Source organism: Calonectris borealis, chromosome W (genome assembly GCF_964195595.1).
Source record: "Calonectris borealis chromosome W, bCalBor7.hap1.2, whole genome shotgun sequence".
In the NCBI taxonomy this organism is placed as follows: domain Eukaryota; kingdom Metazoa; phylum Chordata; class Aves; order Procellariiformes; family Procellariidae; genus Calonectris; species Calonectris borealis.
Window position 1 is genome coordinate 14,614,433 of NC_134351.1, and position 25,176 is coordinate 14,639,608.

Genomic DNA, 25,176 nt, shown 5'->3' on the forward strand with positions numbered 1-25,176 from the left:
AGGCATTGTGGCCCATGGAGAAGGGCACGCTGGAACAGGTGCACCTCAAAGCGACTGTGCTGTGGATAAGTCCATGCTGCAGCAGGTATACCCCTGGAGAGACTGTGGCTCATAGATAAGGCTCCACTTGGAGCAGGTACAACCCTAAGGGACTGCAGTCTCTGGATAAGTCCAAGCCGGAGCAGGGGCAAGGGGAGGAGTTCATCGCAATGTTAAACCCGATGGTCTGGTCCAAAGGGACCAGGGGTGGAGATTGTAATGGATATACCTTTAAATTGTTGTAACCCATGATTTGAGTTGCATGTTGTAGGAATTACTATAGCAGGAACCACCTGATCCAATGGAGGACAAGCCTTACAAGAAGCAGTGCAAGTGCAGCAGTGACCCAACCTGAGCTGGCTTTGGTGCCCAAAACAACACACCACCTCTCCTGTCCTGAGTGACCACCATAACAGACGGAGCCCAAAGTCATGGACTAAATGAACTCAATGGACATTTTGTGGACATTTATGGACATTTTACAGACATTTCACAGGGGTGGTCCATAGACAAAGGGAATGGCTTAGCTTCTATACCTGAAGAACTGATATAATAATTCCTGTCTAGCTATGAGTGTGTTTCAGATCCACTAGCACTGTTTATTAGCATAGCTATTTTAGATCTAGACTAAATACACTACCCTTCTTTCAGGCAATTCTCTACTTTCCATTCCTACATATTCTCCACTTCTTCCTCACCAACCATTTTAATACTTTGAAAATATAACCCAAGGAAACTATCAAACCAGTAAAATGTTCTTGCTCTTGGATTCTTTAATTTTTATTAAAAAGTAAATGAGCCTATATTATTCACACACCATTTCAATGCTGCATTTCAGTGTGACTAGATTCATTGCTGTTCATTATTTGTACTATGGAAAAAGAGAAAACAATTATGATTCATACTCTTAATCTCATAGTTAAATAAAAATGAACTTCTATACAGTCAGGCAATCCTTTCCCTCTTTTGTCTATGATGCAAATATTTTAGTGGAAAAACACCTCTAAAACATGTTCAGAATAAGTCTTTTGCTATATCTTTCTTCAAGTAGTTTGAAATAATTATACAGCTTAAAATGTGATTATGTATCTCAGCACAAGTTAAAAAGTATTAATGTACATAAGAAAATGAACAATTCTTAGTGATAGTATAGTTAATTAGGTGGAGATGGTGGAATTGTTAATGGTGCAAAAAATACCCGTGTTTATTTCTGTTCTGTATTTAGAAGGATGAAAGTTATTTATCCAAAGCAAATGAAGAGGAAGTACTTTCCAGGCCATTAGTATGGACAGTATTCTAAGAAGAAAGTTTTAAGTCAGCAGATCAAATGATTTCCACAGAAAAACCCTAAAAAAGTTGGCAGTGAGTCCTTTAGCTCTTCTAACAATAACAAATCCTGGAAAGCAAGGGAAGTCCTAAAGGACTGGAAGAACACCTGTTCTAAGAGAACAAATTAGATGACCCAAATTCCAATAGAAGAGTGAGCCTACCAACATCACAAAAAGAAATAAATCATATTAATATAAAGATATAAGAATAATCCAGTGAGTCTGACTTTATAGGAAACAGATCTTCTCAAACAAACCATTGGCATTTTGGTTGTACATGCAATAGAGTTTTGTAAGGCACTGACATGAAACTGATGATAAAAATAATGCTATACGAATATGACTGTCTCTGAGGCAGATACCCTGGGAACTTGTCACAGGACTTTCAGGTTCCCAGCCCCACTTCTATGAGGTTTTAGGCTTTCTTAATTTAGCAGAGAACTGAGCTCTAGCTCAGCAAGTACTCCCTGGTCCTGAGCTTTATCCTTGGGTAGGTCTATCCCAGAGGTACAAAATCCAAGGCTTCAGCCTTGGGACTGTTCGTTTCCAACATCCTCAGCCCAGGTATTGATTTATTAGACAGCTTTCCTGGTCCTGCACTTCTTCAATCAGAAATTTTCCTACAAGCTCTTCTTTTTTTATCTCTAGAGACTGTTTGTCTGACAGTACAAGTTTTTTGAAAGGATGTCTGCAGTTAGGCAGATGTTCAGCAATGAAAAAAAAAAAAAAACATGCCAAAAGCCCAAAAGCAAGAAAAAAACCCCAACAAAGCAAGTTATTCAAAGTCATGTTGATGATATAAACAGTTTCTAATTTCAGATCGGTTCATATAGGAGATTATGCCAAGAGTACTGAATTCTCTGCTGCACTGTCGCGAATGAGTGGTTTAGAGGCCGCTTAAAGCACATGATAAAAATGCACATATTAAAAACTGTAGGTATGCAGATTTAGGTTTTGTGGGCTTCAATAAGGCAGAACTACACTGACTGCAGCTTCATGATGCATTGTCAGTTGTGTGGGAGGACCTCATTCAGAAATAATCTCAAATCCCATGGAATTCAATAACTAAGCTAAGAACGTGTATCAGGCAGCTGCTGACATACTTGTCCAAATGCTCGAAAAATGGTAGTACAAGATTTAGCCTCTTAATGGCAATTGAAAAATCAAGAGACAAAGGCTTACCCATACTAGCTGTCATGGTTTAACCCCAGCCAGCGAATAAACCCCACGCAGCCGCTCGCTCACCCCCTGCCTCCGGTGGAATGGGGGAGAGAATTGGGAGGGCACGAGTAGGAAAGCTCCCGGGTTGAGATAAAAACAGTTTAATAATTGAAATAAAACGAAGTAGAACAGTAATAATAACAATGAGAACAACAACAATAACAGAATACACAAAGCAGGCGATGCACAACGCAACTGCTCGCCGACCGCGGACCGCATGTCACGAACGGGGGCGAGCCCCCCCACACCTGGTTTTTATACTGAGCAGGATGTCACATGGTATAGAATACCCCATTGGCCAGCTGGGTCCACCACCCCGGCTGTGCTCCCCCCTCCCGGTGCAAGCACCACCCAGCAACAGCCAAAGCATCAATGGGCCATCAACGCTCCTTTCACACCAAACCCAAAACACAGCACACACCCCCAAGCTACTGGGAAGAAAGTTAACCCTGTCCCAGCTGGAACCAGGACAATATCCACCCCTTATTCTATACCATCTACATCATGCCCAGGTCTCACATTTTCCCATACATTCCAACTAGTCATCAACACTTTTCCTGCCTTTTATATATATACACACACAGAGATATCATTCCCTTAGTCTATGGACCATCCCTCTAAAAAGTCCGTTGAGTTCATTTAGTCCATGACTTTGGGCTCCATCTGTTGTAACAGTCTTTCAGGGCAGGAGAGATGGTGTGTGGTGTTGGACTCTTCAATGCGGAGGCCAGTTCTGGGCGCTCGTCCGGTTCTATCATCGTTGCACCTTGCTCAGTTTCATCGGAGTTCATTCTACATTAATCTGGGTGATTCTTATTATAATACTGTTAATATGGCATATAGTAACCAAAGAAGTGATGACATACAGTATTATATAGTAACTAACATCATACAATTCAGTTCGTTGGCTATTTTCACCCAAAATTAAATCCCCTTGAGGTACACATCGGACTTCCCCATCCTTTCGCATTACCCACCAAGTGCACCCAGGTCCCTGAGCAAAAGCAATCCCACGGATGGGTTTTCCCTTGCCAGAGGCAGGAGTAACCCAGACTGTCTTCCCCAGCATATTTCTCATATGCACGACAGGGACTTTATCCCCCTCTACAGTACGTAAGGGTTTTGATTGGGCAGGGCCAGCTCGAGTGACAGATTCCCTCGTGTTGACTAACCAGGTAGCCTTTCCTAAATGTGTGTCCCAATGCTTGAATGTCCCACCACCCATTGCTCTCAGTGCAGTCTTTAGCAGTCCATTGTATCATTCCATTTTCCCAGAGGCTGGTGCATTATAGGGGATGTGATAGACCCACTCAATGCCATGCTCTTTGGCCCAGGTGTCTATGAGGGTGTTTTGGAAATGAGTCCCGTTGTCTGACTCAATTCTTTCTGGGGTGCCATGTCGCCATAGGACTTGCTTTTCAAGGCCCAGGATGGTGTTCCAGGCGGTGGCATGGGGCACAGGGTATGTTTCCAGCCATCCTGTGGTTACTTCCACCATGGTGAGCACATGGCGCTTGCCTTTGCGGGTTTGTGGGAGTGTGATATAATCAATCTGCCAGGCCTCCCCATATTTATATTTCAACCATCGTCCTCCATACCACAGAGGCTTTACTTGCTTGGCTTGCTTGATTGCAGCGCATGTTTCACATTCATGGATAACCTGTGAAATAGTGTCCATGGTCAAGTCCACCCCTCGATCACGAGCCCATCTATATGTTGCATCTCTTCCTTGATGGCCTGAGGTGTCATGGGCCCACCAAGCTATAAATAATTCACCCTTATGTTGCCAGTCCAGATCTACCTGAGCTACTTCCATCTTAGCAGCCTGATCCACCTGCTGGTTGTTTTGATGTTCTTCAGTGGCCTGACTCTTGGGTACGTGAGCATCTACGTGACGTGCTTTTACAGTCAGGTTCTCTACCCGGGCAGCAATATCTTGCCACAATGCGGCAGCCCAGATGGGTTTACCTCTGCGCTGCCAGTTGTTCTGATTCCATTGCTGCAACCACCCCCACAGGGCATTTGCCACCATCCATGAGTCAGTATAGAGATGAAGTACTGGCCATTTTTCTCGTTCAGCAATGTCCAAGGCCAGCTGGATGGCTTTCACCTCTGCAAACTGACTCGATTCACCTTCTCCTTCAGCAGTTTCTGCAACTTGGCGTATAGGACTCCATACCGCAGCTTTCCATCTCCGATGCTTTCCCAGAAGGCGACAGGACCCATCCGTGAACAGGGCATATTGCTTCTCGCTTTCTGGTAGTTTGTTATATGGTGGGGCCTCCTCAGCACGCGTCACCTCCTCCTCTGGGGATATTCCGAAATCTTTGCCTTCTGGCCAGTTCGTGATCACTTCCAAGATTCCTGGGCGACTGGGGTTTCCTGTTCGATCCCCTTGTGTGATCAGTGCGACCCACTTACTCCACGTAGCATCGGTTGCATGATGTGTAGAGGGGACGCTCCCTTTGAACATCCAGCCCAGCACCGGCAGTCGGGGTGCCAGGAGGAGCTGTGCTTCAGTACCAACCACTTCCGAAGCAGCTTGAACCCCTTCATATGCTGCCAAGATCTCCTTCTCAGTTGGAGTGTAGCGGGCCTCGGATCCTCTGTATCCCCGACTCCAGAACACTAAGGGTCGAACTCGAGTCTCCCCTGGTGCTTTCTGCCAGAGGCTCCGGGTAGGGCCATTCTCCCCGGCTGCGGTGTAGAGCACATTCTTCACATCTTGTCCTGCCCGGACTGGCCCAAGGGCTACTGCCTGAACTATTTCCCGTTTAATTTGTTCAAAGGCTTGTCGTTGCTCAGGGCCCCATTTGAAGTCGTTCTTCTTCCTGGTCACGTGATAGAGAGGGCTTACGATCTGACTGTAATTTGGAATATGCATTCTCCAAAAACCCACAAAGCCTAAGAAAGCTTGTGTTTCCTTTTTGCTAGTTGGTGGAGACATGGCTGTTATTTTGTTGATCATATCCATTGGGATCTGACGACGTCCACCTTGCCATTTTATTCCTAAAAACTGGATCTCCTGTGCGGGTCCCTTGACCTTACTTCATTTTATTGCAAAGCCGGCCTTCAGAAGGATTTGGACTATTCTCTCCCCTTTCTCAAAAACTTCCTCTGCTGTGTTGCCCCATACAATGATGACATCAATGTATTGCAGGTGTTCTGGAGCCTCACCCTGTTCCAGTGCGGTGTGGATCAGTCCATGGCAAATGGTAGGGCTGTGTTTCTACCCCGGGGCAGTCGATTCCAGGTGTACTGGACGCCCCTCCAAGTGAAAGCAAACTGTGGACTGCACTCTGCTGCCAAAGGGATGGAGAAGAATGCATTAGCGATGTCAGTGGTGGCGTACCACTTGGCTGCCTTTGACTCCAATTCATATTGAAGTTCTAGCATGTCCGGCATGGTAGCACTCAGTGGTGGCGTGACTTCGTTCAGGCCACGGTAGTCTACTGTTAGTCTCCACTCTCCATTGGACTTTCTCACTGGCCATATGGGACTGTTAAAGGGTGAGCGAGTCTTGCTGATCACTCCTTGGCTCTCCAGTCGACGAATCAGCTCATGGATGGGGATTAGGGAGTCTCGGTTGGTGCGGTATTGCCGCCGGTGCACTGTTGTGGTAGCGATTGGTACCTGTTGTTCTTGGACCTTCAACAACCCCACAACAGAAGGATCCTCCGAGAGACCGGGCAAGGTGAACAGCTGTTTAATTTCCTCCGTCTCCAGGGCAGCTATACCAAAAGCCCACCGGTACCCTTTTGGGTCCTTGAAATACCCTCTCCTGAGGTAGTCTATGCCAAGGATGCACGGAGCCTCTGGGCCAGTCACAATGGGGTGCTTCTGCCACTCATTCCCGGTTAGGCTCACTTCGGCCTCCAATACAGTTAACTCTTGGGATCCCCCTGTCACTCCAGAAATACAGATGGGTTCTGCCCCTTTATAGCTTGATGGCATCAGGGTACACTGTGCACCGGTGTCTACGAGAGCCTTCTACTCCTGTGGCTCTGATGTGCCAGGCCATCGAATCCACACAGTCCAGTAAACCCGGTTGTCCCTTTCCTCCACCTGGCTGGAGGCAGGGCCCCTCTAGTCCTGGTCATCTTATTCGCTACCCACTTCTTGAAAGTATGAATCAGAAGTCCCTTTATTAAGGTCGGAAGTGGAATCAGCCCTTCTACTCTCTCTGGGGAACTCACTGGAGACTGGAGCAGCAGTTTTCCTGGAAGAACCCCTTTTGTGGTTGTTTTTCCTTGCAACTCACGTACCCGTGCCTGTAGGGCTGAGGTAGGTTTTCCATCCCACTGCCTCATGTCCTCTCCGTGGTCACGCAGGTAAAACCTCAGGGTGCCCCGGGGTGTGTACCCACGATGTCTCCTCTCTTGAGCAGAGGGATGCTTGCTCCTAATGGCTGAGACACTGGCCCGTGCAGGTGGGGAGCAGGACATATCCTCTTTGAGTTGCTGGACCTCCCGAGACAGTTTCTCCAGAGCAGAGACACAGGCCCGTAGGGAGGAAGAGAGACTTTCTTCATATTGCCGGAGTTGGCCATCCAATTCATCCACTGATTGTTCCTCTCCATCTTTCCAGGTCATTACTGCCAATGAGTTTGCATGTGATGCTGGTGTGCTCCGTACAAACTTCCGCCACATGGGTCGGGTGCATTTGACTTCATCTGGGTCTTTGGACAACTGCTCGTTGTTCAGGTCATCATAAATCACTTCCAGCACGGCTAATTCCCTCAGGTACTGGATACCTCTCTCCATGGTCGTCCACTTGCCTGGGTGACATATATCATCTTCCTTGAAGGGATACCATTCCTTCACACCTGACAGGAGTCGCCTCCAGAGGCTGAGACTTGTGCCCCTTGTCCAATGGCTTTGTCAATGCCCCCTTCCCTAGAAAGGGATCCCAGCTGCTTGGCTTCCCTACCCTCTAATTCCAGGCTACTGACCCCGTTATCCCAGCATCGGAGCAGCCAGGTGACAATGTGCTCGCCTGGACGATGACTGAAGTCTTTTGGCATATCTCGCAGCTCATTCAGAGATAGGGATCGGGTGGTTACCATCTCATTTACGGGTTCTGCCTCCTCCTCCTCCTGTCCTCCTGTGATGGCCCTGGTTCATCTTCATCCCTTACCAAACGAGCTGATTTTCTTGTGCATTTTCTTTTTTGTATAGGGGCGACTGATACCGGCATGGGTTGGTTCTCTGTCGCAGGGGGCAGAATAGCTGCCGTGCCTGCCATGGGGGGTGGGGTAGCTGCTGTGCTTGCCGTGGGGCGTGGCGTAGCTGCTGTGCCTGCCGTGGGGGGTTGTTGGAGAATGGATGAGGGAACGTGGTCATGGCTCCATGGAGGAGCCTTGTGATTCAATCTTGACATTAGTTAGCCAGACTAGGCCGCGGTGGTAAATTCCGAGTCATGCTGACAAGGGAGAAAAGAAGGTCGTACTGACCTTGCACTGTGCAGATAAACAACTTTGAGGAAGCACTGTATAAGAAAAACAGGATGGAGCCCGGACCACGTAGCAGTAACCGCAAGTAGGAGGAGTATGATAATGTAATCCTTAGAGCTAAGCCAATGATTGTAAGACAAGTATGCATAAGGTAGAACTCAGTGTATAAATATGTGTAGGGTTTTGCAATAAAGTGAAAGCTTGCCCTATCACTCACATTGAGTCGACTGCTTGCCTTCCCTCGCTCGTCGCAAGTGGCGCCCGAACAGGGACCCCCATCCTTGTTTTTCACCGGACAGCGAGATCGGAGAAGCACTGGTAGCAGCGACCAGGGAGCAGAAGATCGGCGGATGCTGTCGCGGCGCGCCCGATCCGTGCTTGAACCCAGGACGATTAGAAGGGGTTCGCCGTCCGAAAGAAGGCTACCTGTGGGAAAAGGCTGCAATCGACCGGATAATTAAGAAGGTCAACATAGCGCGCAATGGAAATAGAGGTAGCGTTCGAAATCTTAAAACGCTTTTTAGAAAAGCGGGGAGTAAGCCAATTGAAAGACCTGGCTGGGTTAATTGCGTTAGGGAAAGCGAAAGGGTTTTTTAAAGACCCTGAAAGTATGTTTGAAGTAGACGAGTGGCGTTCTTATGGAGATTGTTTGTGGGATCTAGTAATCGATGATGATAAATCAGCAAAAAAATTAATGAAATCTTGGAGAGATGTTATTAATTGCATAAAAAGATATAAAACTGAAAAGCGAATAGCTACAGCTGTCTCTGATCGGCTTGAGCAGTCCGATCCTGCCGCTGGATGTCTCACAGCAGGGGGTGACTATTTTTCACCTCCACCTTCGGGAATTCCTGTTCCCGTCGTTCGCCGACCCTCTCATCCCCCTCCTGATCCACCGACAAAAAGGTCTTGTCCCTCCGCACCGCCAGGGGAGAGGGAGGAGGAGAGGGAGGGTCCAAGTGAAGATGAGAGGGTAGACAGTAGCGGACAGGAGACTGCTCAAGCTGAAAGTCTTCTAAAGGCCACCCCCAAACCGTCCCAAGCTCATCAACAGCCGCGTTTAGTGCGGGTTGGTTGGGACAAAATAGCACGAGAAGCTGTTGAACAAAAAGATTTTGATTTATTAGATCAAATTAGCCCTCAAGCCTTCCCGGTAATCTACCAGGTAGATAACGCGGGGGCTATGACTGGGGTGCATGAGGCCCTAGATTGGAAAATATTAAATCAATTGCGAAACACAGTTAATGAGTCGGGAGTGCATAGCGAGCCTGCAAGGCAAATGCTAAACTATATCTGGGGTAGCGGGATGCTATGTCCAGAAGATATTAAGAACATAATGAGGCTTATTTTGAAGCAATCACAACAATTACTTTGGCAAGCCCACTGGCAAAGACTTTGTGAAATATCTGCGCACTCGCCCCGAGCCCCAAATGATCGTTTAGCTGGAGTAACTGTAGAACAGCTAATGGGTATAGGTCCTTTTGCCTCTGTAGAAATGCAGATGCAAACTGGCCCAGACGTGTTGTTAGAATCTATGAAATTAGCACGAGAAGCCTTGCAGAAAGTTAAAACTACACCAGCTACTCCCTCATATATGTCAATTAAACAAGGAAGAGAGGAGCCTTTTGCATCTTTTGTAGATAGAGTCACAGACGCTATTAACCGCGCAGATATGGCGGATTTTATGAAAGGACCTTTGCTGAGACAGTGTGTATTAGAGAATTGTAATACTTATACGAAGGGCATCCTTGTCACCTTACCCTTAGACGCCACCATAGAAGTCATGCTAGAGCGAATGAGTAGAGTTCCTGTAGGAGCTCAAGCCATGTTAGTTGAAACAATCAAAGAACTAGGGGAAAACTTAGTCAAGGCACAGGGACAGGCGTTTGCAGCTCTTGCCCCACTGAAGCCTCCGGATGCCCACCAAAGCAAGACGACTGGCCGCAGAGAGTATAAGTGCTTCCGATGTGGCCACCCAGGACATATGCGCCGACAATGTCGGGACCCACAAGTGTGGTGCCAGAACTGTCAAATGAACAATCATAATACTACGGTCTGCTGGCGTTCGGGAAACGGGGCGCCAAGAGCCGCAGCGCGCCGACACCAATCGCAGCTCCGGTCACCTTCAGGCCAATGGCAGCCCCCAACCAAACGACAGTGCAGAGATATCAGACGCCATTACCCAACTTCGACCAGCAACCAGGGGGAGCCTCGGACTGGATCTGGCAACAGCAGTAGATGTCACGCTAATTGACGACCGGCCGCGAAAAATTGCTACAGGAATTAAAGGGCCCATAGTTATCAATGGACAATCTCATGGAGTGTTGTTGTTGGGGCGATCATCCAGTGGTCTCCAAGGACTTTTTATATTACCAGGAGTTATCGATTGTGACTTTACAGGAGAAATCTATATAGTTGTACAAACAAACTTCCCACCAGTTCATATCCCAAAGGGAAGCCGCATCGCCCAACTTGTACCTATTCAACAATTAACCCGACAGATGGCAGCAGAGACCGCTCAATTTCGCAGATCAAATGGATTTGGATCTACAGGGGGACTGGCAATGTTGACTATACCAATGACCCAGCGCCCACTCGCTCGCGTCACACTTTTACATGGAACTGATAAAAAACAACTATCAGCACTTTTAGACACGGGTGCCCACATTACCATCATCGCCAATAACCAGTGGCCTAATCACTGGCCTTTGCAGAACGCAATAGGAGGAGTAGAAGGAGTGGGAGGAACGGCATCTGTTCAACGCAGTCAACAAAGAATACACATTGTCATTGATGGGAGAATTGCATCAATTTATGTGACAGTTATGCCCCTACCAACAGGAGTTAACGCACTTATTGGATGAGATGTGCTGAATCAATTGGGAGTTGTTCTTACTACAGAACCACCTTTTTAGGTACGGTCACTGCCATGTGGACTTTCCCGATCCCGTTGAAGTGGCTAACAAACAAGCCTGTATGGATCGGGCAGTGGCCGTTGAAAAAGGAAAGTCTGCAACAAGCACATCTGTTGGTGCAAGAGCAACTGATGCAAGGTCATCTCAAACCTTCTACCAGTCCTTGGAATACACCCATATTTGTAATCAAGAAAAAATCCGGGAAGTATCGACTACTTCACGATCTAAGAGCAGTGAATCAACAGATGCAAGCTATGGGAGCCCTGCAACCAGGCCTTCCAAATCCGGCCATGTTGCCCATAGGATGGCATCTTTTAATAATTGATCTGAAAGACTGCTTTTTTACAATTCAGTTGCACCCCGATGACACTCGAAGATTTGCCTTTACCTTACCAGCCATCAACAGAGAAGGGCCTGATTTGCGGTTTGAATGGACTGTATTGCCTCAAGGCATGAAAAATAGTCCCACCTTATGTCAATTGTTTGTTGATGCAGCCTTAAAGCCTGTTCGAGAAGCATGGCCCCAAACAACTATCTATCTATCACTATATGGACGATATCTTGTTTGCACAAGATCAGCCTTTTTCGATGCAACAAGAAACATTTTTACAACAGCAGCTTCAGACAAAAAATCTCGTGATAGCAGTAGAAAAAATCCAGCGGTCTCCAGTGTGGAAATACCTTGGCTGGAACATCACTGAATCACAAGTGAGCCCACAAAAATTAACCATTCGAACAGAGATTCACACCTTAAATGATGCACAAAAACTACTGGGTGACTTACAATGGCTGCGTCCTGTAGCAGGAATTACAAATGATGAGTTAGAGGTTTTGCGTCCCTTATTAAAAGGAACCGATCCAACCAGCGTCGTCACACTGACAGAGCCACAAAGAACCACGATTCAAGAACTCAGTACCCACATCGTTGACCGAGCAGTGGATCATATTGACCCTGACTTACCTGTGGACTTAACCGTTTTGCACGGCCCCACACATTTTATTGGTGCACTCACACAGTGCAAAAGGAAAAAGGGGGAGACTGTGAGAGTATTAGAATGGATATTTACCGGAATGCAACCAAAGACTACAATTCAAGAGAAGACACAAAATTTAGCGGAGATTATCCGGAAAGGGAGATCACGCATCTTACAGATTACCGGAACAGAACCAAATGTTGTGTATTTACCAATACGTAGAGAAGATCTAGAGTGGTGGTTGCAAAGATCACCGGCATTACAGTTGAGTCTACTGAGTGAGGCTCTGGACATTAAGGTAGAGTCACTAAAAGCACCTTTGTTAAAATGGATTAGTAATAATGATTGGATAGAGCGGCCGAAACGCAGTGAACGGCCTCTATCAAATGCTGTTACAATATACACAGACGCAGGAAAAAGATCACGAAAAGCAACAGCAACGTGGCACGAAGATGGTCAGTGGAAACATCAACTCCTTCAAGCAGAAACAGGTGATTCCCTACAAACACTAGAATTGGCTGCTGTTGTTTGGTCATTCCTGCAATGGATGCACAAGGAACTGAACATAGTAACTGACTCAATGTATGTAGCAGGTATTGTAAATCGCATTGAAGACGCTCGAATCAAGGAAGTGCAGAACCTGCGACTGTTTGAGCTACTTCGACAACTGCAATCAGCCATACAACAACGCACGCTATCTTATTGTATCATACATATCAGAAGCCACAAGTGGTCTGAGGGACTTGGAGAAGGGAATGCACGTGCTGACCAACTCGTGTCCATGGCGGCTCCCCTGAATGAGTTTGTGAAGGCACGGGAGGCACACAGTGCTTTTCACCAGAATGCGCGAGGTTTGCACCGACAGTTCAATATCACTATGGAAGAAGCCAAGGGGATTGTGCGGGCCTGTCCTACGTGTAGCCACCATGGGCCTGGTCTCGGAATCGGTGTGAATCCCAGGGGACTCGAGGCCAGAGAATTGTGGCAAATGGATGTGACTCACGTTGCTGACTTTGGCAGACTGAAATATGTACATGTTACGATTGACACCTATAGCAAATTTATATGGGCCACGGCACAAACAGGAGAACGAGCACTCCACGTAATGCGACATTTGACTAGTTGTTTTGCAGTCATGGGAGTACCACAAACGATAAAAACTGACAATGGCCCTGCATACATAAGCACCAAAATGAAACGTTTTTGCCAAATATGGGGAGTGCGACATACTGCTGGTATTCCACACTCACCCACGGGACAAGCTATTATTGAAAGGGCGCATCAAACGCTGAAACAATATTTGCAAAAATTTAGGGAAATCTCAGATGTACAAGAAAGACTTGTTAAGACTCTTTTTGTGTTAAATCATTTATGTATTTTTGTAGATCAGAAAGAGCCACCAGCATGGGTGCATTGCTATCCTAAAGAAAATAAGGATGACAAGCTAGTTTTTGTTATGTATAGAGATCCAGCAACCGGACTGTGGAAAGGTCCAGCAGAAGTGAAGTATATGGGTAGAGGTTATATGTGCGTACTTACTCCCACAGGGCTGAAGTGGATTCCAAGCCGCTGGACCAAAGCTGCCGTTGCTGATGATGATCAACGTAGTTCTACCCGTACTGGTCCCAGCGATGCCGTTGCCCAGCCGTGCGAACTTACGGGTGGCGTGGGCAAATAAAACTGGGACGACAGACTTTTGCCTGAGTTCAGCTACGGCAACTGAGCCCTTTAAAACATGTCTGATAGGCTTTCCTGAAATTATTGCCAGAGATTTTGATAATTGGACGTCGGTAACAGTTAGTTGTATAAATGTTACCGTAGCAAATTGCTCGGTACAACTAATAAAAGCCCTAAATCACACTCTTCCTTGGGACCCCCAAGAAATTGACCTTTTGGGGTCAGAAAAAATTGGAAATGCAACTGACAACGTTACTACTCAGACATGTTTTGTGTTTGGCAAATTTAGCCGCTTTGCCGCACAAGCCCAGATCCTTCAGTCATTGATCGGCATAGGCAGCCGCATTGATGATAACAACCCTTTTGTTAATACCACCGGTTGGACTGTTGTTTCACCTTTTACGAGAGGATTTGAAGTAGGCCAACATTGTGGGAATTATAACGCTTCCAAAACACTCAGTGCCTATGGATGGAGTATGACTGGAACCAATAACTCTTTGTGGAACAATGATACGGCCAAAGCTCTTCCCCCCGGATATTTTTTGATCTGTGGGGATCGAGCATGGCCTGGCATCCCAAAGAACGCCTTTGGAGGGCCTTGTTATGTAGGTAAATTAACTCTGCTCACAGTTAGCCGACAAAGTTGGCTCCATATAACTACAGTAGCGACAAATCGACACAAAAGGTCTATACATCAATTGCAGGCAGATTGTAACGACAATGTAGAATTATGGTCGACCACAGCCAATGTATTTGCTTCCCTAGTGCCTAACATAGGCACTGCGCAAGCGCTGGCTCAACTCAAGAAGTTAGCATGTTGGTCGGTGAAACAAGCTAACGTGACCACCAAAGTCTTGACAGAAATGGCTCAAGACATGGACAGTTTGCGCCATGCCATTTTACAAAATCGAGCAGCCATTGATTTTCTGTTATTAGCTCAAGGACATGGCTGTGAAGATGTAGATGGTATGTGTTGTTTTAATCTCACAAATCACGTTTACTCTATTCAGAAGCAACTGCAGTGGCTGCGCGACCACACCAAAAGGGTTACCGAGAGCGACAGTCCTTTTGACGATTGGTTCAAGTCCATATTTGGAGGATTCTCTCCTTGGCTCTTGTCATTGATTAAAGAAGGATTGCGCTGGCTTGGCGTTTTATTAACAATTATAGTTATAGTAAAAATAGCATATCACTGTATTTTAAATAATGTTGTAGAAATGAACCACAATGTATTGGTGGTCCAAAAAGAAAAAGGGGGAATTGTTGGAGAATGGATGAGGGAACGCGGTCATGGCTCCATGGAGGAGCCTTGTGATTCAATCTTGACATTAGTTAGCCAGACTAGGCCGCGGTGGTAAATTCCGAGTCATGCTGACAAGGGAGAAAAGAAGGTCGTACTGACCTTGCACTGTGCAGATAAACAACTTTGAGGAAGCACTGTATAAGAAAAACAGGATGGAACCTGGACCACGTAGCAGTAACCGCAAGTAGGAGGAGTATGATAATGTAATCCTTAGAGCTAAGCCAATGATTGTAAGACAAGTATGCATAAGGTAGAACTCAGTGTATAAATATGTGTAGGGTTTTGCAATAAAGTGAAAGCTTGCCCTATCACTCACATTGAGTCGACTGCTTGCCTTCCCTCGCTCGTCGCAGGGGGTGGGTAGCCGCAGTGTCTGCCGTGGGCAGTGGGGTAGCCACAGGGCCTGTTGCTTTGTCATCAGCTGCAGAGACGTTTCCTTCCCCTTGGGGATTCTGAGTGGTGTTAAACAGGGCTCCGTAGGCGTGGGCCAGGCCCCAGCACATTGCAGTGATTTGTGTCTCCCTAGAATGGCCAGGGTGACAGCATACTTTTTCCAAATATTCTACTAATTTTTCAGGGTTCTGCACTTGTTCAGGGGTAAAGTTCCAGAACACTGGGGGTGCCCATCGTCCTAGGCATTTGCCCATGCTATCCCACTCGCCCTGCCACTCATAACTATCCAGCCTTGGGGCAGATCTCTGGATGACGTTCTTAAATTGCTTACTAACCTTGGATAAAACCACAACAATATTCCCAAGGAGTACCAATAGATGTATCTTAACTACCCAGGGATATTCAAGGTACTGGCAAGTTATTTTAACAAAGGAGATGACATCATAAAGAAAGGTAGCGAGGGTGCCATTCTCTATTTCCTCCATAAAAAAACTCTCAGAGGAAAAGGTATAATTGCTGATGGTCTCCATGAGGTTGATGTAGTAGGTACAGTATCTACTATTCCATACTGCTTGCTTCTGTAATTCTACTGTTCGCTTCTGTAATTCTAAACAATGAAGACTTGTTGCTTAGAAGTTAGGTAACTAGCAGGTGTTGTGTTTGCAGGTGTGTAGAATTGTAACTAGTCTAAATTGTGTATCCTGGAAGCATTGTTAGACTCTAGTGAAGAATAACCTTGGAAACTATAAACAAACGTGGTCCAAGCACGGCTCAGGGACAAATTGCGACCCTATAAGGTAAAGAGGAAATAAGTTCATGAAGAGTTCACTACCCGGCCGACCACCAGAGACCACCCGAGACCCTCAAGGAGACCCTAAAGGCTTTAGTGCGCATGTGTTTAAGATGATGTAATATTATAATTAGTTCTCGGAAATGTAATGAATATGTAAAAGAGAAATTTAAAATATGTATGAGAAGCATGGATATAAACAGAAAGGTGACTAGACCAGGGGTGCTTGATTTGTGGCAAGTCCACCGAGCACCCAGGCCGGAATAAAACAATATCTCTCCTGAGCGTGTGGAATTGGTTACTTGCACGCCGGGCACGAATCCGCTTTTCGGACAACAGTTTTTCGCGACCCAGGTGGGACTGCTGTGAAGCCTTGCCCGGATCAACTCGCCGGCTCTCGGTGGGGAGACCCTGCTCTCTGGACTCCAGTGCGCACCGACCTTTTGATCGTGGGCTCCGTGAGTATTCTCCCCAACCAGAGCAGGTGAGCGACTCAACAGTGCAACGCTAAGGTAAATGAGATATTGTTCTGGGGTATAAAATTGTGCATGCATTTGGTAAGGAATTGTGGCCACAGGTAAAGAGGTATATTCATATGCGTTTGACAGTGACGACTGGAGTATATGAAGTTGTGGTTAAGAACGTTCTTTTTAGGTAAAGGTATGGGAGCTCAACCATCAAAAGTAACACCTTATTCCCCCTTAGGATGCATCATTAAACATTGGGGAAAATTTGGGGGTGATCCTTTGAGAAAGGAGAAATTAACTGAATATTGTACTAGATGGTGGCCAATGTATAAATTAGAAGATGAGGAAAAATGGCCAGAATTGAGAACCTTGCAATATAATACTATTTTACAATTAATGTTATTTTGTAGAAGACAAGGAAAATAGGATGAGGTACCTTATGTAGATTTGTTTTTTTTTCTTTGAGAAATGATCATGAAATTCAGAAGAAATGTAAACTTTTAGACTCAGATTCTAATGTAATGATGATGATGATGGAAAATAAGGAACCAAAAGCGCATTGTTGTTCTGCTTGTAGCATAGGAAAATGATGTTTAAAACTAGGAGAAGAAGAGGAGGATACACAAATGTTAGTACCACCAAATAAAAATGAAACTTCTGAAACCGAAGGAAGAGGAAGCAATACTTTTAGTCCGATAGCTGGCAGGACTAGAACCCAGCAAGGGTCTGTATTGTTAGCACCCCTTTGCCAGGCAGTGGGCCCAAGGGGGGAGCCAGTATTTGTGAAAGTACCATTTACAACTTCTGATTTAATGAATTGGAAGGAGTTAGCAGGATCATATAGAAAGAATCCTGAAAAGGTGTATAGATCTTTTCAAACAATTATTGAAAATCATAATCCAGATTGGCAAGATATTCAAATTCTTTTGAATAATTTGTTTACTCCTGAAGAAAAGAGGGTAGTATTAGAAAAAAGCGAATATGGAAAATAAGGGAATAAATGCAAGAAAAGGTCCTGCTCATTTTATGCCAACTCAAGACCGAAATTGGAATCCTAATAGTAATGATGGGAAATTGATGATTAAACAGTATCAACAATTAATTTTGTATGGAGTAAAGAATGGAATATCCCGCCCAAAGAATTTGGCGAAATTGACTCAAATAATTCAGGGAAAACAGAGGACCCATCCACCTTTTATGAACGATTATGTGAGGCAGCTAGGAAATGGACAGACTTAGATCCTGAGAGTGATGAGAATAGAGCAATATTTACTACTTTGTTTGTAGGGCAAGCTGCTCCAGATATTCGAAAGAAATTGCAGAAAGTGGATGGGATTACAGGAATGACTATATCACAGTTAATTGAAATTGCTTATAAGGTGTATAACAATAGGGAAGAGGAGGAAAAGAAAAATCAGGAAAAAGAAAAAATAAAAGACAGGAAACAAAAAGCTGCTATTCTAGCAGCTGCTTTTGTAAATGCCCAAGGATTAGCTGGAGGAAGAGGTAAAAGATATTTGAGAGGTAGAGGTAGAGGGTATTTGAGAGGAAAAGGCAGAGGAGGTAGAGATATGTTTAAACAATATACCCCATTAGGATTTAATCAATGTGCTGTATGTAAGAAACAGGGACACTGGAAGAGTGAGTGTCCAAAGAACAAAGAAGCAGTCGTGACTCAGTCACAGCAGATACCACCTGAAGCTGATTTACTTATGATGGGAGGAGATTCTGAATGATGGGGACCGGGGGTAGAAAATGATATTTTCCCAGCTGAGCCCCTGGTTCCAGTAAAGCTGGGAGATGAAGTAGTCAATTTTTTAGTAGATACTGGAGCAAAATATTTTGTTATAAATACATGTAAAGGACCAATGAGTAAATTTAATGTATCTATTCTTGGGGTCACGGGAAAGAAGGAGGTAAGGCCTTTTTTGAAACCTTTAAAATGTAAAATTGGAGGAAAAACATTGATGCATGAATTTTTATATATACCGGAATGCACCATGCCTCTCTTAGGACGGGATTTATTGAATAAATTGGGAGCACAAATTAACTTTAAAAAAAGGAAGAATCCAAGTTCATTTTCCTGAAGCTAATGCCTGGCAAGCCCAAGTTTATTTATTACAGACAAACACAGAAGAATCTGAAGAAATTCCAGAAGAGATTAAAGATGCAGTTTACCCTTTTGTTTGGGCAACAGAGAAACCAGGAAGAGCAAAGAATGTGGAACCGGTAAAAGTTGAATTGAAAACAGGAGTTCAACCGGTAAGAAAGAAACAATATCCTATTAGTATAGAAGCCAGAAAAGGTTTGGAACCAATAATAAATAATTTTCTTAAATATGGACTTTTAAGAGAATGTCAATCTGATTATAATACTCCTATCCTTCCACTGAAAAAAAAGCCACATAACCAAGGATATAAGCTGGTTCAAGATCTAAGAGCAATAAACCAGTTAGTGGTGGACATTCATCCAGTAGTCCCTAATCCATATACGCTGCTAATAACTATCAATGAATCAAATGCATATTTCTCTGTTATAGATTTGAAAGATGCTTTCTTTTGTATACCTCTGGAAGAAAACAGTCAAAAGATTTTTGCTTTTGAATGGGAAGATCCGTCGACTGGGAGGAGGACTCAGCTCTGCTGGACCGTGCTGCCACAAGGGTTTAAAAATAGCCCAACCATCTTTGGAGCAGCTCTGAATAAGGAACTGGAACAGTGGTCCGGTAAGGAAGATCAAATCACCCTCCTTCAGTATGTTGATGACATCCTATTGGGAGCAGATACTATTGAGATCTGCAAAGAAAAGACTGTTAGCCTCCTAAACTTTTTGGGAATGGCCGGGTATAGGGTGTCAGAGAAGAAAGCACAAATTGCAAAACAAACTGTAATTTATTTGGGATTTGAGATTTCCCAAGGACAGCGAAGATTGGGAAATGATAGAAAAGAAGCCATTTGCAGGATGGCACCCCGTCAATCCAAAAGAGAGTTGAGAGGATTTCTAGGAATCGCTGGATGGTGTCAAATTATGGTTTGATAGCAAAACCATTGTATGAGGCAACCAAAAGCCCTGAAGAATTGTTAGAACAATTTTAAATCCTGTCTCTTCAATGCCAAGTGAAAAAGAGAGTGACAAGTCATTGAACAGGTATATGCCAGCAGGCCAGACCTGAAAGATGTCCCTCTCCAAACTCCGGATGAAGAATTATTTACTGATGGAAGCAGCTTTGTTGTAAAAGGAGAAAGGAGGGCTGGCTATGCCATGGTAACTTTAACTGAAGATCGAGAAATAAAAGCATTACCTCCAAATACATCCGCCCAGAAAGCAGAAATTATAGCCCTGACAAAAGCCTTAAATTTGGCTAAAGGTAAAAGAGTCAACATCTATACAGATTCTAAATATGCTTTTGGAGTTGTGCATGCTCATGGAGCAATATGGAAGGAGCGAGGACTTTTGTCTGCCGGTGGTACCCCTATAAAATATGGAACAGAGATTTTAAATTTCTTGGAAGCAGTACAGAAACCTAAAGAAGTTGCAGTGATTCATTGTAAGGCTCATCAAAAAGGGGACTCAAAAGTAATACAAGGAAATCAGAAAGCAGATGAGGCTGCTAAATGTGTAGCATTAAATACTATGATTTATGTTTTAATTCCATCAAAAGAAATTCAGGTGGAATCCCCAAATTATAGTGAGAAAGAAAATAAATTAGCTATGCTATTACATTGTAAGAAGAATGATCAAGGATGGTGGATAACTTCACATGGACAATGTATAGTAACCCCTGAAATTATGAAGAAATTAATGGTCAAAACCCATGCTGAAACACATATGGGAGCAGAGGCAATGGTGGAATCAGTAAAACGATATGCGATAGGAACTAAAATGTTATTGATTGCTAAAAGTGTGAGTAATAAATGTGAGATTTGTCTTAGGAACAATCTGAAAATACAAATCCGACCCCCTCCTGGAGAGGTAAAAAGCAGCATAACTCCCCGTGAATATTGGCAAATAGATTTTTCAGAGTTACCGCGATGTAACCAATACCGATATCTATTGGTATTGGTAGATATACCTTCTCTGGATGGCCGGAAGCTTTCCCGTGTTGAACCAACAAGGCAAAAGAGGTTGTGAAACATTTGTTGAAAGAAATAATTTCAAGGTTTGGAGTCCCTTTAGGAATGTCCTCTGATAGAGGCCCACATTTTGTAGCGAAGGTTATTAAAAATGCGAGGAATCAAATATTAAAGAAACAAATTCCTAAAATATATCCAGAAGCTCAGTGGAAATAGATTGAAGCTTTACCATTTGCCTTGTTAAGAATTAGGGTGACCCCGAGAGCTAGAGAAAAAGTAAGTCCATTTGAAATTTTGTATGGTAAACCTTATGATGTCAATCTAACAGGAAGATCTAAACAAATGCATGTAATAGGAGAAAAAATTGTTAACTGAGTATCTCTTGTCTTTGAGTAAAATATTAAGTTCTTTACACAAATATGTTCTTTTAAGGACACATTTACCCCTTGAATTTTTGGTACATTCATTCAGTCCAGGAGACCAAGTCTACCTGCGAACGTGGAAGGACGACTCCCTTGAAGAAAAGTGGAAAAGACCCTTCCAAGTGTTAATGACAACAAACACTGCTGTATAATTAGAAGGAATAGACTCTTAGATTCATTACACCAGAATAAAAAAAAAAAATATCCTAGACTGTGGACATCTATACCTAAGGGACCATTGAAATTAACTTTAAGGCGTACTTGATGAGTTATCAGAGATGATGTTAAATTATTTGTGATATTTAAAATATTTATTGTTAGAAAAGAAACCAAATTAATTAAGAAATTGTAGGTTTAGGAGTAGAAAATATAAAGCCTGTTGATATTAATTATGACGATCAGTAAAGCTGAATCCCAATTTCTATTGCCAAAATAAGATAGAAATTCCAAATTTAAATTGGCTTAGACAATTGTTCTTATTTGCAATACTGATCGTCATCTTAGTTATAATTATTTGTTGTATGGTTTAATGTATGTCTTTTTGTAGACCAAATGCTTATAAGTAAATGATGTGAGACTCATGATGCTCAACATCATAAGTCTCAAAGCGGGGAATTGACGTAGTAGGTACAGTATCTACTATTCCATACTGCTTGCTTCTGTAATTCTACTGTTCGCTTCTGTAATTCTAAACAATGAAGACTTGTTGCTTAGAAGTTAGGTAACTAGCAGGTGTTGTGTTTGCAGGTGTGTAGAATTGTAACTAGTCTAAATTGTGTATCCTGGAAGCATTGTTAGACTCTAGTGAAGAATAACCTTGGAAACTATAAACAAACGTGGTCCAAGCATGGCTCAGGGACAAATTGCGACCCTATAAGGTAAAGAGGAAATAAGTTCATGAAGAGTTCACTACCCGGCCGACCACCAGAGACCACCCGAGACCCTCAAGGAGACCCTAAAGGCTTTAGTGCGCATGTGTTTAAGATGATGTAATATTATAATTAGTTCTCGGAAATGTAATGAATATGTAAAAGAGAAATTTAAAATATGTATGAGAAGCATGGATATAAACAGAAAGGTGACTAGACCAGGGGTGCTTGATTTGTGGCAAGTCCACCGAGCACCCAGGCCGGAATAAAACAATATCTCTCCTGAGCGTGTGGAATTGGTTACTTGCACGCCGGGCACGAATCCGCTTTTCGGACAACAAGGTGGTACCCGAAATACAGAAACGGCTTCATTACAAATCCCAAATCCCAAATAGCCCCCAATGCCAGCGTTTTAGTAACAAATCTCCCAGGCAAAACATCATTAATCACTGCAGAGCACAGCAGACTACAAAACCCAACTCCAATCTTTAACAGGTACAGTAAAAACAGGAGCATGGTGCAGAACAAATTAATATGTTAACAGATATAAATTCCTTAATATGCTCTAATTACTCTGTCGTTATCTCAACCCTTCGAGCCCCACGTTGGGCGCCAAAAAGGACTGTCATGGTTTAACCCCAGCCAGCGAATAAACCCCACGCAGCCGCTCGCTCACCCCCTGCCTCCGGTGGAATGGGGGAGAGAATCGGGAGGGCACGAGCAGGAAAGCTCCCGGGTTGAGATAAAAACAATTTAATAATTGAAATGCAAAAAGTAGAGTTCCTAAAATCGACAAATGCTTCTTCCGTTCCTTTTCATAAGGAAAAGAGTTATGTGGCATCACAGATGTCAAATCTTTCAGGATAAATGAAAGCTTTAAAATAGATGCTTTCCTTAGCAGTAAATGCCCCTTTCTGACAGGAACATACAAGAGGAAGCTGACAAAAAATTCATGTCAACATTTTTCTTTCAGCTCCTGAATCCCTGTTTGGGCATTTCAACAAGTAACTCGATTACCAGAAGTGCTGGATAGATGTGCTTTTATTGATCTAGTCAAACTTCTGGAAATAAGGCTATTCATTAGCAAGTTTTTTCAATAAATGTCCTGAAATAAGGCTGTGACATTGTATTGGGTTTGCGTGGCAAGGTTTTGGTAGCGGGGGGGCTGCAGGGGTGCCTTCTGTGAGAAGATGCTGGAAGCTTCCCCAGTGTCCGATAGAGCCAGTGCCAGCTGGTTCCAAGACGGACCCACCGCTGGCCAAAGCTGAGCCAATCAGCAATGGTGGTAGCGCCTCTGTGATAACATATTTAAGAAGGGGGAAAAAACTGCTGTGATTCAGCAGCCGGAAGAGAGGAGTGAGAATATGTGAGAGAAACAACTCTGCAGACACCAAGGTCAGACAAGGAGGGGGAGGAGGTGCTCCAGGTGCCAGAGCAGAGATTCCCCTGCAGCCTGTGGTGAAGACCATGGTGAGGCAGGCCATCCCCCTGCAGCCCATGGAGGTCCACGATGGAGCAGACATCCACCTGCAGCCCATGGAGGACCCCATGCCAGAGCAGGTGGATGCGCCCAAAGGAGACTGTGACCCCATGGAGACCCCGTGCTGGAGCAGGCTCCTGGCAGGACCTGTGGCCCCGTGGAGAGAGGAGCCCACGCTGGAGCAGTCTTCTGGCAGGACTTGTGACCCTGCGGGGGACCCACGCTGGAGCAGTCCACTCCTGAAGGACTGCACCCCTTGGAAAGGACCCATGCTGGAGCAGTTTGGGAAGAACTGCAGCCCATGGGAAGGACCCACGTTGGAGAAGTTCGTGGAGGACTGTCTCCCATGGGAGAGTGTGAGGAGGAAGGAGCGGCAGAGACAACATGTGATGAACTGACCACAACCCCCATTCCCCGTCCCCCTGTACCGCTCGGGGGGAGGAGGTAGAGAATTTGGGAGTAAAGTTGAGCCCGGGAAGAAGGGAGGGGTGGGGGGAAGGTGTTTTAAGATTTGGTTTTATTTCTCATTATCCTACTCTGATTTGATTGGTAATAAATTAAACTAATTTCCCCGAGTCAAGTCTGTTTTGCCCATGACGGTAATTGCTGAGTGATCTCCCTGTCCTTATCTCGACCCACAAGCCTTTCATTATATTTTCTCTCCCCTGTCCAGCTGAGGAGGGGGAGTGATAGAGCGGCTTTGGTGGGCACCTGGCAGCCAGCCAAGGTTAACCCACCACAGACATTCCAAGCACATGACAAAATGTTGGAGAACCCTCATAGCGGAGCTTGATTGTATGACATGGCCATAGCAAAATAGTGGACAGAGGTCCTTCTATGTAATTTGTTTCCCAAAAGGGAAATTCATCTTTTTTTAATGCTAGTCCAGGTCCAGCTCTGAGTATAGAGCTTTTCCCAGAGGTCTTTACCTCCTACTTTTCAACTCCAAAAATCATAGTTATTTAGCAGCTCATATGATCACTTAGGCACACACTAAAATCCAGATTTGGCCTCTCTATATTTCCAGTATATGTTTTGACATTTTTCAGGCTTAGATATTCCCAAGTTTGCAAAATGAAATCCATTTCAGTTGAACACTGAGAAGGTATCAGATATTAGTCATTGAACAAGATTAATATCAGAGAAAAATCTGATAATTCTCTAGTAAACTTCAGGCTCCAGGACCCAAGAGTGTCTTCCACTCCTGATTCTTTAACCTCACAAATACGTAACTGTAAAAAGGTATTTACAGTGTTCTTACACACTGTTCTCCCAGCATTTAAAGACATATTTAGTACACCTCCAAGGAGTTGGTTTACCAAGTCTGGTAAACTATAGGATTGAGTCTTCCTTTCCACCCTGGAGAAGATAAGGTTTTTTGCCTTTCTTACAAAACCTCTCTTCGAAAAAGTTTTGGACGCTTAAATAATTTTTAATATCGATATTTCTGGATTATAGTCTTCCAACCATCCAGCTATTACATTGCTATCATATATTAAAAGTATGCCAAGTTGATTTGTTTCAAATAGCTGACATGTTTCCTTTTCCTTTAACTCTACGTATCTTTGGTTTTGAACAAAAAAAGATAAAAAAATGAAGATTTCTTACAAAACTGAAGAACTGGTAGATCCATTGACCAACAAAACATTTTACGGACCTAATATCTAAACAAAAATATAGAAGAGGATATTTCCAGTTCAAGACTAATAAATACAAAATAGTCAAACAATCATTACTAAAAGTTAACACTAGACCCTACAAATTTCTCCATGC

At 44.2% G+C, this 25,176-nt stretch overlaps 1 protein-coding gene and 1 long non-coding RNA gene across 2 annotated transcripts in view; both read left to right on the plus strand.

Moving 5' to 3' along the window:
- Positions 1–7,898: 7,898 nt before the first annotated feature.
- LOC142074875 (uncharacterized) overlaps positions 7,899–25,176 on the plus strand; it is a 94,131-nt gene continuing 76,853 nt past the window's right edge. The window contains exon 1 of the mRNA XM_075135797.1: positions 7,899–9,423. Within this exon, the coding sequence (XP_074991898.1) occupies positions 8,522–9,423 (902 nt within the window). The 5' untranslated portion in view covers positions 7,899–8,521. The remainder of the gene's footprint in view (positions 9,424–25,176) is intronic.
- Positions 11,628–13,982, plus strand: LOC142074877 (uncharacterized). Its single transcript, XR_012670735.1, has 2 exons — positions 11,628–11,663; positions 13,477–13,982. It is a non-coding gene; the product is annotated as an uncharacterized LOC142074877 (long non-coding RNA).